Genomic DNA, 15,463 nt, shown 5'->3' on the forward strand with positions numbered 1-15,463 from the left:
CAGAGAGAAAAGTTTTATTACAATTAATTGACACAAAATCCATTTTTATTCATAAAAATGACTTGACAACATGACCAATCTTACAGCTAGCATTAGTAACACATTAAAAGCTAGTTCTCTGCTGTGCATAAAAGTCTTGTCTACATGATCCTTGTAGTCTTTGAGGTTGAAGGAGTGTTAACAGTCGGACGCAGAACTACAGCTGATGTAGCTGATTTATTAAAAGCCTCATATTTACAATAATAATCCATAAAGGAGGCATTCTTTTTCTGAACCATGACAGAATGACTGAACATGGGAAAAAAGTGGTAGTTATCACATTTTAAAAAGTTATCTAAAAAAACCCTTTAAGCATCCGTTGAGAACCGCATTCATCGGAAAACAATTAGCAAGAAGGAATCAAGCAATAAGCATCAATACATACAGTCACCCAGTATACAGCGTGCAGGCCATTATACAGCTTGTAAAAATATTTTACATAAAAAGCTGTCACATCGACTGACAACAGTTTATAGAGTGACTTGGTCACATTAGCTTAATTCACTGGTTATGATGAATTCAATGAGTCAGTAATGTTCAGTTTTAAATATCAATCTTCACTTTAATGCGCTTAAAGAACCTAGAGAAGCAAAACAAGCTGCGCGAGCAAACTTCCAGTACCTTTGTGAGGTTAAAACAGACATTTGACATTCAGAGGATCACGCAGTAAACCAACAATAATTCACATCCCGTTCAGAGCGCTGTAGAGACATTACAATACCTGGAATGATTCATATAACCTCAGCTGTAGCGCAGGAAAGCCCTAGATCTTCTTAAATGCTTCATTCTAGATATTTTTATTTCCTCACAAAACAAGCAAAACTTTCCTCACCTGTTTTAATATCACTCTCTCACTTTCTCCTTCAGCAATGATCAACAAGACCATACCAACAATTGGCATAAAATGATTCCAACATTAGTGCAAAACATTATTCTATACTCTAAGTAATTTGGAGTAATAACTATCCACACAGCAGAATGTTTTATAATCTCTCTAAGCCTCTTGGTTAATTTTATGTTACAGGCTACACATCGCAGTGGTGCGACACTGCAGTCAATCTTCTGGTACAGTACTTAAACCTTTAACACTTCCTCAGTTACTGTCCTTTATTGATTTATTGTACAAATTCAGTCAAATCACCCCGCTGCTGTCCATTTGTATTTAGTGTAATCATATTATATAATATGGAGAAAATCAGTGGTGTTACCTTTCAACAGTTCATAAACAGGCTGGGCTCGAGTTGCTGGTTGTCATACCCGCAGAGACCCACAGGTGGGAATTCAGAGGGGTTTGTGGGTAAAGGGATCAGGGTGGGAGTAGTTCAGGACATCAGGACTCGTGTGGTGGAGCATCAAAGAAAAGCTCCCGACAGAGCCTGGCCGTGTCCTTCGGAGAGTAGACTGTGAAACCGATGGTCCGTGGATCGTTGAAAATTTCATAGTCGTTTCCTCCCTAAAAAGAGAAACATCACAATTGCGAACACAGATGAAATTTCTTTCAGCCGAGGCTCTCCTAATTTACAATCATGACATTTGAAATTTAACCCCTGAGCCTGGACAAACAGTCGACGGCCTCATTTTTATCTGGCTGAACACTTCAGTCATGGCTTTATGAGAGTCTGGAAGTCATGTTTACAGATCCCTTAGTTTCAATTAAGGGAAATCGTAATGCTGCAGCAAACAATGATATTGCAGACAGTAGTGTGTACATTGTGGCAACAGTTCGGGGAAGGCTTTTTCCAGTGTCAACATGATGATGCCCCCCGTGCACAAAACCAAGTCCATCAATTTTTTTTCTGAGTTTGGTGTGGACTGTGACTGTCCTGCACAGAGCTCTGACGCCAACCCCATCTAAAACATTTGGGATGCACTGGAACACAGACTGCGAGCCAGGCCTCATCACCCAACACAAGTGGCCGATCTCATTAATGTTCTTGTGGCTAAATGGGAGCAAATATCTGCAGCCAGGTTCCTAAATCTTGTGGAAAGCATTCCCAGAGGAGTGGGGGCTGTTATAGTGGCATATTAATGCCCATGGTTTTGGAATGAAATGTTCAATGATCACATACGGCTGTATACACAACGGTGGTCTCCCTCAGCACTGCATCCGGCTCTCCTGTAAACATTTCCCAAAATTAACAACTTACATCTGAGGTCTCGTTGCCAAAGAAGTAGATGGCGTGCAGGCCTTCAGTCTCCAGCAGCTCTAGACACAGTCTCTTGTCCCAGCCCTCTGGGAAAATGTCAAAGCTGATGAGACCACCTGATACAAGATGACAACAACAGGACATTGTTATCATCATCATCGGCTTAATCACATACACAATGTATTTCTTGAATAAATACCTTTAAACAACACAGAGCACTTTTAAAGAGGAAAAGAAACATTCTGGTATCAGCGAACACATATTTGCCTTTATTTTCTCCAGGAAGGAGCAGACAAAGCAGTGTTCATGTTGCGTTTACAACACCGTTTTTATTCACCAGTACACTCAATATGTTGGTGAATGCTTTCCCTTTTTTTTTTTAAACTCTTGCACCTGTATTTACACTCAACACCTCCTGCTCTGCAGAACAAACGTTATTTAAACTCTGAGCAGTTGCTGTGACTGATGGGAGGCTTGTTGAGATCTGTATCCAGCAGGGACAGAACTGTTTGTTCTGACTTGTTGAACTTGTTGGCAGAGAGATAACGCTGCACTTGGAAAAAGGATGTGTAACAAGAATGACCCAAACAACGGCAAGCCGTTCCTATATTCAAGGAATCCAGAGATGACTGTGATATGTGTGATTATGGCTGCAGCTCAGAGAAAAGATCGTGATTACGATGTGTGTTTTGCTAAATGTTTTTTACACAGTTCAGCTCTGGTTCTCATTACAGCTTATTTTTCATCATAGTTTAGACTAGTTCTTCATTTTAAAAGTCACAGAAAGAGCTCTGTTGTTGCTCAGCAGTAAGCAAAGTGAACTTTGAAGTGTGAAATGTCGCTGAAAAGTGCAGCACTTCTCTTTCAATCGTCTCTCTCGCCCTTCCCCCCTTTCCACCTTAAATTCTTTTCACTGCCTTGTCTCAGCTGAAGGGTATAAAGAGCCATTAACCAAGGCAACAGCTGAGTACCGTCAACCCCACACTGTAAACACCTCAGTGCTTCAACCACACCTTTTTTCACCACTGAGCAATGACAAAGTAGGGCTGCTCAGCTGCTGACAATGCATAGATGTGCATATGTAACCTTTTTCAACCCTTCTGCTAAATCCTGTAATGCTGTAATGCTGGTTTATCTATTAAACCTTAATAACCACTATGTGGAAAATGAGTAATTGAAGGAAATTAATGTTCAACATTCCTTAAATAGATAGGAAGCTATAGCTTTTGCCTCAGATCACCAGTCTCTGTAATGAAAACACTAAGTGTCCCTTACATTCTGTACCCTCAGTGCGGATTGGATAGTGTCAGGTTTATAACACCCATTGCAGAGATCAGCAGTATTAGCTAACAAGGGCTGCCTTGCAGAAGCGGATAAACACTGAGGAAGGCAAACAAATTAATCTCAAACTCTGTACATCCTCCGGACCCATCGGCCTGTTTACTCAGTGTCAGAGTCAACAGAGTAAACAGTAAAACCTCTGCAAATGGCTCTGATGTCGCAAAAACACACAACTTTTTTACACCTCAGCAACCTGAGTGTGTGTACACAATATCCACCATCTGGAAAACATCAAACCTACTTTAAGAAAATTATCAGGAGCTGTGGTAAGCAACACTGTGATTGACCCTTGGTGGACAGAATAACAATCAAAAGCCTGGGCTTTGACTAATAAGCTTCGGGTAATATGGCAGACATGAAATGTGTTCTCTTTTCTGCTACATGTCAGGGATCTGTAACAGGAAGAGTATTGAGGAAAAACAAGCCCGTCTGTCTCATGTGCTTGCCTTAACCGTGAACAGCTTTCACGCATCATCAGCAGAGGCTCACACCTCACAGAGCACGTAAGCAAACATTGAGTGCCAGGATCACCTTACTGCTGCTGTGTTGCCAGAGAGAGAGAGTGGGAACGGTGTGCATATGTGTGTGTAATAGTTAACTGAGGGCTCCAATGTCCAGCACAAGGTCCTCCACACATCGTAGGTGTGACGTAGAGGATAAGAGACAACAGAAGGAAGACAGATATGCTGTAAAACAGGGTGGTCATGAAACTGCTCTAATCAGGAAGACAGAATCCTGACAAGCTCTAGGTATACAAACAAACATGCTGTTACTGGTCTGACTACTATTACTCAGAAAGCAACTACACAAGATTTAATAATGTTCAAACACAACGCCTGTAAGTCCCTTCGTTGGGGTTATGATGCCCAGATGTCTCGTAGAACCCTGTCATCCAGTGTTTTGATCCCCTTTACTCCTCTTCCAGAGAAATTTGAGGGGAATATCAGTTTTCAAAAGGTTAAATACAACATGTAGTTTGCATGGGTGTGGACTTCTAAGAGGCATTCAGACTTATGAATGCCTCTTAGATGGGTGTAAGGGAGTAGGGATGCATGATCCGACTTTTTCTCTCCTGATACCGATTCCAATACCTCAACTCAACAACGAGTACTGATCCGATACAGTGCCTCTTTATCCCATATTTAAAACCGGTGTGCCTCACTTGGGGGATTAAGATCATTGGGTACAAGAGATTTCCACAGGCTTTGTAACAGTGGATTCAGTCCTGAACCAGTGACACAAACAAGTGTTACAAAACTAGTGTGTGATCAGAATCATTTATTAGTCTGCCAATAAAGTGTCACTGTATCTTGTGTTTTGAGGCAGCAGGGGGACAAAAAGCACACTGGCTGTTTTTTTTTTTTTTTTATTCTGTGCATTTATTCCAGCTGGCTCTGCTGTGTTATGCTTCTGAAAGATTAGGAAATGGCTCGTCTGTCATCATGTCCCATTTCCCAAATGTAATTTACACCTTGAGACCAGTCAGAGTTAACATCAGTGGGTAAATATTACAGGGGGCTTTCTTTTTGAGAGTGCACATGCTTGTACAAATTGTACAATCATGCGTGTTTTGGTTCAGATGCGAGTTCTCTCTCTCAAATTGACACATAAATCAAGTGTTGGCTCATTTAGCTAAAGAGAAGCTAAAATGTTATTTGGAACTTATTACATAGCGGTTTCTTACTTACTAAAGGCTACTTACTAAATTAAAAACAGCAGTAGCTACAACACTCAGCAGAAAAAGTACTGGTGACAAACACTGCTGAAATTATTTTGGCCTTTGGTGACACATTTAGCAGATATCAGGTATTACGCAGGAACACTGTTGGTCAACCTTATCACAGCAGGATGGCTACAAGGCCCTGCCAAATGTGATTTTTTTGACTTGAGTCCCTCTTGAACCTGACTTGGAACATGTTTTTCTGTAAATGGGCTTTCAGCTTTCGACTCTCTCACCTCTAGTGAACCGTAGTCCCTTTCCAGCAAACTCCTCTTTCAGGGCAGCAACAAATTTCTCCCTGATCTTCTCTCTCTGTGGAGAAAGTGACAAAGCAGTCAGACTTCGCCAACAGTGTTACTGCACACACAAGACGTGTATTTTCATTTAACAGTCTGGCTACGCTTGGTCATAACTATCATCCTCTCTGTTCTCTGAGTGCAATTTGTCATGTACAGATCATGTTGATTCATACAATCTGACTATAAATTATTTTATGTATGAACGTAGCAGACGTTCCAGCTGCATAAATGTTAGCAGATAGCTGAAGGGTTAAACCTCTCCTCCTCTGCTGCTATCTGCTTCCTCGGTATCGCCTGGCTCTGTGAACCATCAATGGACCGCCTGTTAAGCTGTCCTGAAAGCTCAACATTGTTTGACCTCTCTCTGTCTGCTTAATTGAGCACATTTCACGAAATGGGGAGCGAGAGGGAGAGAGAGAGAGAGAGAGAGGCAGCCCATGACTCTCAAAGCCTGATGTGTAAAAACATGCAGTGTGTTTATCTTAGCTGCTGAATTTGGCTACTTTAATAAAGTTCTAGTAGGTTTCAATTTCATTGCAATTTAGGCAAAGTGGCCAGTGCTCTCATACAGACCGACTTGCTGCATGTACAACAGCAGAATAAGTTTGAACATTACAAGCAGCCAATGGTGAATGAGAGCAATATTTTACCTATACACACGATTTGATGTTATCCCGTGTGCCATAATCCAGGACTAGCATTCACATACAAGTGCAGTGCAGATAGCAGAAGAATGATGTGCTAACCCACAAAGAGACAACAGACAACATCAGACTTGGTCCTAGTCCGATTGCATCATTCTCTAACCACCTGATCACAGGGGTTGAATGTTTGAATGCAGCTGAAGATGATTTGTTGAATTTGACCTTTATGAAATTTTCCGATTTGGTCACCATTATATGTACTAATGGGGAAGTATTTTACCTTGTCGATTTCAGAGAATTCGATTCGCTCCTCCAGTGTGCAGCTCCGACCAATGGGGGAAATGTTGAGCATTCCATTCCTGAACTCAATGAAAGTTCCCCTGCAGGCAGAAAAGGATGTACGGTTAAAAGTGTTACTTATTAAAAAGAAACCTGGATTTGGTCTGACAAAATACCAAGTGTACAAACAGAGCCCCCCCCCCCATATGAAGAAGAAATAGAAGACATGTTAACAATTGTGTTTTAGCTATATTTCTACACAGAGATCACAAGAGGCATGTTTTTTCCTGCTTCTACAGGTCAGAGCTGCATGTCAGGAATGCAGGTCAAAGGTGTGTGTGTGTGTGTGTCCTTGGGGGTTTAAGTAACTACATACCCTGTCTTGTGAGTTTGGTCAAAGTCTCACCTTTTCTTTGGCAGCTTGATGAGCCCCATGTAGCTGAGGCAGAAGTTGATCAGGTCCTGCAGCAGCTCCTCCCCAATCTGGTTCTGAATGGCCTAACGGGATGAGAATGTACTTCATTAAGAGACTAAATGACAGGCTGTGCTCTGTCACATTGTTTATGTCTACCAAACATAACCAGTTTTTTACTAAAGAATGATCTAATTTGTCTTTTCTCTTTGTAGGTAAACATACTTTTCAACTCATATAATATGAAGAACATATCTTACAACATGAACATATCTTATAACTTGCTGCTCTATGTTCTTATTAGATCATCTGCTTTATAGGAGGAACATGTGAAGACAGATAATGTGATACATGCCAGCCGACACTGTGACAGAACATGAAAAATGGGACTCCGTATGTTCACTTACATGTTTTGAGAGCAGTTTCCCATCTTTGTACTGCACTGTCCCGTTCTCAGCAAATACATAGTCAAATTTGTGTATGACTGCAAGAGAGAAGACAGGTCAAACATGGCTAAATGTTCTCATCTGGTTCTTTACAACCTACGCACTCAACTAAATCAACAGTGGCTCTTCCACTAAGGCTTGAATATGGAAGAATAGAACAGCCAGCTATATTTACCTGGCAGCAGATTACAGTGTGTGCAACACTGCCTGCAAAAGTCAAGTTTAATTTGTCTTACCTTCCCACTCACTGTGGCCTGTGTGTTCTCTGCAAACAACACTTGGCAGGAAATGTCTGCACCAGCTACAACGACATCAGCTGTGACTGTGTGCATCGTGTAGTATGAAAAGTATGAAAAGTTTCACCTTTAGCAAACTTGGCATGGTTATGAAACCACATGGCTCCCTCTTGACACAATACATCTGCATGCCAGTTGTAGCCTCCTATTTACTGATAAGTTTTCAGCCTGTTAAGTCAGCTGGGAGGTTATCGGCGCTGCAGTGTGAGGGACAGTGTGTTTTGGCTTTAACTAAACCGAAACACTTGAGTTCAGATGTCAGTAATGGCGCAGGCGACTAGGTTTAGTAAGTTTGAACTGTGGCTCCCAACGTGGTGTTGTGAAATCATATTAAGACATAGATGATGATGTTCTAATGCTGTTAGAAGGATGTTGTGTTACTCTCTATTGAGCTGCACAAATCAAGGCACCAAGTTTGAGTCTAACTCATGGCCTAAATCCTAAATTATTCCCAAGGACCATCCTCTCTCTCTCTCTCTCTCTCTGTGGACTGGTGTCCAATTAAGCAGAAGTTAAAATAAAAAGTGTCAGGTCATGAGTGTATAAACCGTGTGTGGTTAAGGCGGGAAGACGACTGCTCACCGTCATCCCCCTCCCCGAGCTGCTCTGCTATCTTGGAGTAGTCCGACCCTCCCACAATGCCGATCTTCACTTTCCTCCGCAGAGTCTGGAAAAACTCATCCAGCTGTGGGTCAATTTTCTGCAGATTACAGGAAAATGCACTGCACATTAAAACTTAACTGGTATAGCTTCTGCTTCCTCTCTCTCTCTCTCTCTCTCTCACACCCAAACACACACATATATATGTATCACCATTAAAAAGCAAAATCTGCACCGTGTTCCTGAAGCACCATTACATAGAAAGAACAGAGAACAATGGACGTGGCTGCAGAACATGCCTTTGTGGTATTATAATTCAGAACAGATTTCCAATTATTCCAACATATGGAAGAAAAACGTCTCAGCTGCACACAAGGGAGACTGTTATTATGTAATATCAGGGGGCTGGCTTGCTCTGCACACACACACACACACACACACACAAACACAAACCAGTTACCCTTGATGAACCCAAGCATTCAAACCCTATGACATAACGGAAAGGAAGGAAGAAAGTAAGAAAAATAAATCATTACAAAATGACTGAATAATAAAAGATGATTTCTCTCATAAACCTCACACAAATGTCTACATGACTACCACTCAAAGATTAGATTCAGAAACATGGCCCTTAGTTCAATAATTCCTCCAGAGAAATTAGAGTATCTTTATTAAAAAAACACTAATTAAAGCCATGAGGTGATGGTATCAGGACAGATCCCATGTATATTTAGACAGGACATAAATAGGTCACCAGACACCAACAGACCCATTCATTACCAGACTATATACCACACAGCCCCTCCATGTGGCACAGCAGTAGCTACTGTGTAGGGTAACGTTAAATACGGGATAACACTGGTGTTCGTGGCAGGGGAAGGGAGGAGCATAACAATATGAAAACAGCGTATGAGGTCAAGAGGACACAGTGTGCTCTCAGATACTGTCTTCCACCCTGAATACAATTCAAATTCAGACGCTAATGATGAAGGCAGAGGCGCGAGAGGAGCAGGGAGCTGTTGTGAAAGCTTGTAATAATCAATAACCGAACACGTTGCTGGTGTATTGATTGTGAGCTCACCTCTCTAGGTGGTGTCAAAGTACCGTCCACGTCAAACAGGCAGAGGATGTTTCGGTCCGACGAGAAGTCGTTTGATTTCTCCATTTCTTCTTCTCGTTGAGTTTTTCTCGTTCACAAGTTTCACTCCACCCTCGTGCAAACAAACAGGTAAAAATACACATTCACATGAGGGCCAAATGAATGGGAGTGTTCAGCTGTCAGTTGAAATACTAAAATAAATAAAACAGACTCCAGTTACAAAAGGTATCTCTTCTCCTGCAGCCACTTCTTCTTCTTTGAGTCCTGCTGTGTCTGCTTGGCTCGGTTCGGCTCGGTTCAGTGAAACCGTTTGACACACAAACACAGCGTGCTGGACGTGTCGGGTTTCTTTCGCAACACTGTAACTCATCCGGCAGCCAAACACAGCCGGGGTATGGGCAGTGACGTCAACAAGTGGGCGGGGCGGGTTAATTTACACGCCAGTCAACAGCCAGCTGACATTTTATCTTCAAGTGAAGAAGCAGTGGAAGTGAGGGCTGCAGCACAGAAACAGACCGGGAAACAACAGGGGATGTGTGGTATAAACAGTGTTTATTACAGTTGAGTAATACTTAATTTATCAATGAGCAGGAACTATATTACAGCAGGGGCCTGCATACTAATGAATAATAAACATGTATAAGAGTAATGAAAGTAAAAACTTTTTACAGTCTTGTAACCGGTGGAGACTTCTCTTTATGTCCATAAGAATGAAGATTACAGTTGCAGAGATTTTGTAAATTGTGAAATGTCTTTCATGTTGTACAGAATGTTGCTTCACTTAACAACTCCTGTGTAACAGAAATTGTATCCCTGCTTTTATGACTGATTATCAAGACGTATCATAACACCTTAAAGGATTACTTAAAGGATTTGGTAACTTTTCAAAGAATATGCTGTACTATGCAACAAAGATATTTTTGTTTTACATTCGTGAGAGCTCTAATTAGTTTTTATGGTTTTCCTTTTGAAAGGGTAACAGTCTGTTAAGACCTCTTGAGGCTCAGATCACATGAACCCTCCTCTTGATTGGATTACTGTCTTCTACCCATGCTCACATCAGCTCCTTTGTTACAGGGCAGGATTGCAGCTGAGAGACAGAACTCTTACAGTTTTATGCTTTTGGGGGACTGGTATCAATACTGATGCTGCCTTTGAGGAACACCATTCACAGGGAGATGACATTAAATGTAGAGTTTATATGTAAAATAATTGCTGCAGTAAGTGACACATGCAAAGTACATAGGAGCTGTGCTGATGATAGAGTATTATTCAGAGGTGGAAGACGCTGATTAGATAATCTCTAATCTTTAAAAAAAAAGTCCAACTTGGTCTGCTACAACAAACCACCCCACAACATATTGCTGCATTCTGCTGTGTATATATATATATATATATATTATTATGTAGATTAGATGGCATTAGATTAGATTAGAGTAGATTTGGTGTATTAGATTAGATTAGGTAGATTATATTAGATTAGGTGGCACTGGATTAGAATAGATTGTTTTATATTGGATTACGTTTTATTTGACTGCACTGCTTTGTCAGATTTCTGTGAAAATTGCCTTACGTCACAAGCATACTCGGTTCCACATAAAAGACAACAAACACGCGGTAGTTCTCTAACAAACAACACAATACATCACAGACGGTTCAGTGTCTGGCGTACACAGGTCCCGCCGGCAAACACACACACACACACAGCAACACGTTGCAGCGCAGAGCTACTGCATGTGTCATTTTCTGGAGATGTGGGCTGGGAGCCTCTGAGGTGAGGCGTGGTTGAGTGAGTCAGATAACAGACTCACTTAAAAAAATCTTCACGGGAATTTTGTATTTGAATGAATCTGAATTTATAGAAACAACTTTTATAGGAGCAATTTTTACTCCAATGTTGAATACTGACAGTGTCTTATAAGTCAATGCAACATTGGCACCTTTTTGGTGTATGGCACTTACAAAAACATTAATTGATTGATTAATTCATTCATTCATTCACAGCGCAGGAACATGAATATCCTGTTTTGACTTCAAATGAAAACAGAATTTATGCTCTTAATGTCTTCAACAACACTCAAAATGTCACTGCTTGTGCAAACTGCACAATATTGCACAATAAGTTTTTTGGAACATCTTCTCTGCAGCGTCTCATCTCCATCGAGCCAGCACATCCACAAGAGGGCAGAATGGGCGAGAGATAGAGACGGTACCACTCAGGAGTGGTATTGTGCTCGTTCACATTTCACATTTACATTTGTTGATGGATATCCTCAGTTTAGTGAGAAGGTTGTGTGGGAATATAATGTACGTTTTACCATAGTTTTGATCTGACCACAACACAGCAAGTATTATAAGACACAGTGAATTCTCTGTCTATCAGGCAATTGCCCCAATCCAGAACTCCTAGTTAAATAACTGTCACCACATTTCTCACCATTTGTATGCAAATGCATATGGAGTCCAGCGTCAGTCACACTGTGTTGATTGAAGTTATGAACTGTGTTTGCCAGAGGGCAAGATACTCACACAACAAACAGCCCCTGGGCCTTTTTCTCATGTGTCGAAAAATATAATTTGTCAAAATGTTGAAGCAAACTTTTGTTTTCCATTTAGATTTACAAACAAAACAAAACTTGTAAAAGGCTTCAGAATTTGTCAGTAGTGCAAGTATGCCTAAACATTAAACCTTATTTTAGATTTATATGAAAACTGAAACAATATGAAAACACCTGTGATGGAAGAAGCATTCAGATTCTTTACTTAAGTGAAGGATCAATACAACGATGTAGAAATACTGTTACAAGTCCTTCAATCAAAATTCTACTTAAGTAAAAGTAGTTATCAGCTAAATGTACTTAAAGTTTGAAAGTAAAAGTACTCATTCTGCAGTAAAATGTCCCCTGTGACTGATATATTATTAGTTTTACCTCTTTGAGCCTTCAACAAGTTATTTCAATACAATCATCCAAGAAGTTTAAACGGAAAATCCCTCTTTGGTGAAACTCATGGATTTGTGAAACGTGACACGGGGCCCCAACCAAACACTGCTTTTTTTCCTAAGGTGTCACCAGCCAAAATGATTGGGAACCACTGGTTTATTATAAAAAAATGCATTGTATTTTATAACCTTAGCCAGTATTTTGTTTGTTTATGTAAATATGAATCTGAAAAGTAACTCCAGCTAAATACTCCTCCACTGCAAATCACCACAATTTTAAAAAGAAGGTCAAATTATGACTCATGAGAAATGTGAAACTGTAAACTTACCATCCTAGTTAAAATTTGTATGTTTATATATTTTTAGAGTGTATTATTTGGATGTTTTACTTGGATTGATTTGATTGATGGTAGGTATTTATTGTGTGTTGGTTTGTTTGTCCCCAAGTCACCTGGACTCTTGCATCTCTGCTGACTTTACATCATGGAAATAAGTCGTGTTATCCTTTTTTGTAGTTGTGTGTGATTTGATGTCCCCCCCCTTGCATAATGTTAATAAAACTAAACTAAAGTAAAGAACATCAAATTGAATTCTTTGATAACATATGATGAAACTGTTTGTAGCAATTCTTGACTAGGGCAGTTTTGCAACAGGTGGCAGGATTAATACTGGCACAATAAATCACTTGTATGTTTTATCTTTTCCACATTTCACCGCAATCATAAAACACCACTGCATGGACCTGAGGTTCAAAACGTGATTATATCACAAAAGTGATTATATCAGAATACCCCCTTTGGTCTGCAGACATATATGTTATGTACTGTATCTCTGCATATGTAGGGTACACGTATATATGTTTGTGCGTGTTTTGACCACACTGACAGACCTTTTGCCATTTATGTCTGAGTTTCAAAGTTCCCTTCAGTGTGGCGAAAGCCAAACTATTTGGTGTTATCGAGGCCAGTCAGGTATTTATGTGCCTGATTTAAGTTAAGGTAAGCTGCCAATTGATATGGTTAAATTGTATGAGGAAGGAGGCAGAAAAGGGCAATTATTGACTAATCATAAACAGACTAATCATTAGCTTCTGAAATTGTGAACATGCCTGTTTATCTGCCTTTGACCTCGATCCCCATTTTAACTCCACTCCCAGCAGACAGGGTCTTATAGCGTTAACCTTTACATCTAGGGAAAAGGCTGGCTTTTGTTCTACTTTTTTGTTATTGTCCACAAATCCCATGAGAAGATCAAAACACAACATGCATTAGTCTCAGTAATTTCTGACTTCCCTAATCTGTCACTTTGTTGCTTTGCCCCCCCTTTCTTTAAAAACAGATCACAAAATGTTTCATTTAAAAAAAAGGCATTTTCTATCACAGCTTTAGCAAATATTACTTAAACAGCAATAACTAGTGTGCTTGGTGAGGACTATTTTTGGCCATGTTACATAATAGGCATCATTGGTTTGGGTCTTCTCTGTCTTCACATGGTTTCCAACTAAAATTAAATTCTCATTTTTAGCATATTACTGTCACAGGAGATTGTTCCAACCTGCTTCAAGACAGCCACCATCGTCCCTGTACCTAAAAGATCTGCAGTGTCTAGATGATCACCTCCCTGTGGCTCTCACCCCCATTCTGATGAAGTGCTTTGAGAAACTGGACCCTCACCAGTTTGCTTTCAGAACCAACAGATCCACAGAGGGTGCCATCTCCACCGCCCTCCACTCAACAAAATCTTCCCCATGAAACCGATTGGAAAACTTTGGACTTGAATACCACGCTCTGCAACTGGATATTTGACTTCCTTGCAAACAGACCCCATACAGTTCGGATTGGCGGTCAGACCTCCTCTACTTAACTACGCCAAGTTCTTATTAACTTTTAGAGAGGAGCAATAGAAAGCATCCTGACCGGAAACATCTGGAAATAGATGCAGAAGTATCCGCTGTCGTACCACCAGACTACAGAGCAGCTTCTTTCCTCAGGCTGTGAGAGTCCTAAATTCATCCTCAGCACTCCACCATGTAAAAGTTTTTATTTCTATGATTATATATTCACTAATCTACTGTATATAATTTTTGTACATAACATTTGTTTTTGAGTAGCATAAAGTGTGTGTGTGTGTGTGTGTGTGTGTGTGTGTGTGTGTGTGTGTGTGTGTGTGTGTGTGTGAGCTACCAGCTCAACTGCCTGTTTGGGTGCTCTGTGAGTTGAGTTGAAGGCCACCATTAAAACAGCCCTCTTATCTACCTTCATGAGGGGAAAGTGCTCAGTTGGACCCATTTTCACAGACTAACAATAACAGCCACTGTTAACAGCATTCAGTTGCTATTAAACAGCCATGATGAGACAATAAAATGAGAGTATTGTTCCTTTTAACACATTGCTATTTCCTCTACCCGATAAAATGCCAGGGTGTACTGAGACAGAAAGCCTCTTCACATGAAACTGTAATGGGACTAAATGGTTGTGTGCCCCAAACCAACCGTGCTATTGAAACGTCATGCGTGTGTTTGTTTAAGACGTTTACGATCCTGTAAGGTGGCAAGACAGGAAGCTGTGTGATCATGTGCCGTACTGGAAAGAAGTTGTGATTGGAAATGTTGAGCCATGAGCCCAAATGTGGATAAAAGCTGTTTGTTTTGTGTGGTAGAATCACACAGCGCAATAATGTGGGTTTTGGTGTAAATTGCGAGTTTATTGAAGGAAATGAAACAGCACACTACATGTGTTTGTGATGTTGTTCTCCATGTATGCAGCAGAGCTTTTGGAGAGATGACACATTTTTTCGGACAAATATGTGACATTCTACAGAAAGCAAGTTAATTTAAATTCACTTACACAAATGTCATGCAAATATGGCTTTTATCTAACTGATAATTCTTTAAACTCCTCTTAACAGCAGCGAAGCAAAGAGCATCAAACAGTGTGAGAAAGACATTTCAGTCATGGAGTGATAAAAATCTGACACGACTAAGATTTAGGAATGGCAACAGGACTACAGTGTGTTGAATGTTTGAAAAGGATGAACTGATAATGAATCAACAGATCAAAATAGTAAAGTAGTAACATTGTGTGTAGTAACAAATGATTCCACCAAAAATCTGAGATTACATGAGATTACATGCGTTTGATAACTTGGTGACTGTTTAGATGGATGTGTAGTAGTGAGCAGGTAACATCTGGAATGGTTAG

General features: G+C 40.4%; 1 protein-coding gene across 1 annotated transcript; it reads right to left on the reverse strand.

Annotated features, from left to right (window-relative positions):
- On the reverse strand, window positions 1-9,699 carry LOC122869138 (phosphomannomutase 1). Its single transcript, XM_044181806.1, has 9 exons — window positions 9,543-9,699; window positions 9,305-9,434; window positions 8,206-8,323; window positions 7,289-7,365; window positions 6,876-6,967; window positions 6,471-6,570; window positions 5,484-5,559; window positions 2,187-2,302; window positions 1-1,492 (listed from the first exon to the last, which is right to left on the reverse strand). The coding sequence occupies exons 2-9, from the start codon at window positions 9,386-9,388 to the stop codon at window positions 1,370-1,372; spliced, it is 786 nt and encodes a 261-aa protein (XP_044037741.1). The 5' UTR covers window positions 9,389-9,434; window positions 9,543-9,699; the 3' UTR covers window positions 1-1,369.
- Window positions 9,700-15,463: the final 5,764 nt, after the last annotated feature.

The sequence above is a fragment of the Siniperca chuatsi genome, linkage group LG21 (genome assembly GCF_020085105.1).
Source record: "Siniperca chuatsi isolate FFG_IHB_CAS linkage group LG21, ASM2008510v1, whole genome shotgun sequence".
Classification (NCBI taxonomy): domain Eukaryota; kingdom Metazoa; phylum Chordata; class Actinopteri; order Centrarchiformes; family Sinipercidae; genus Siniperca; species Siniperca chuatsi.

Excerpts from the sequence above, each read along its gene's own strand:
- LOC122869138 (XM_044181806.1), bottom strand. The coding sequence starts at position 9,388 with ATGGAGAAATCAAACGACTTCTCGTCGGACCGAAACATCCTCTGCCTG. Across the intron at positions 6,968-7,288 it reads GGAAACTGCTCTCAAAACAT|GCCATTCAGAACCAGATTGG; the intron begins GTAAGTGAACAT and ends TCATCCCGTTAG. Across the intron at positions 2,303-5,483 it reads GGGACTACGGTTCACTAGAG|GTGGTCTCATCAGCTTTGAC; the intron begins GTGAGAGAGTCG and ends ATCTTGTATCAG.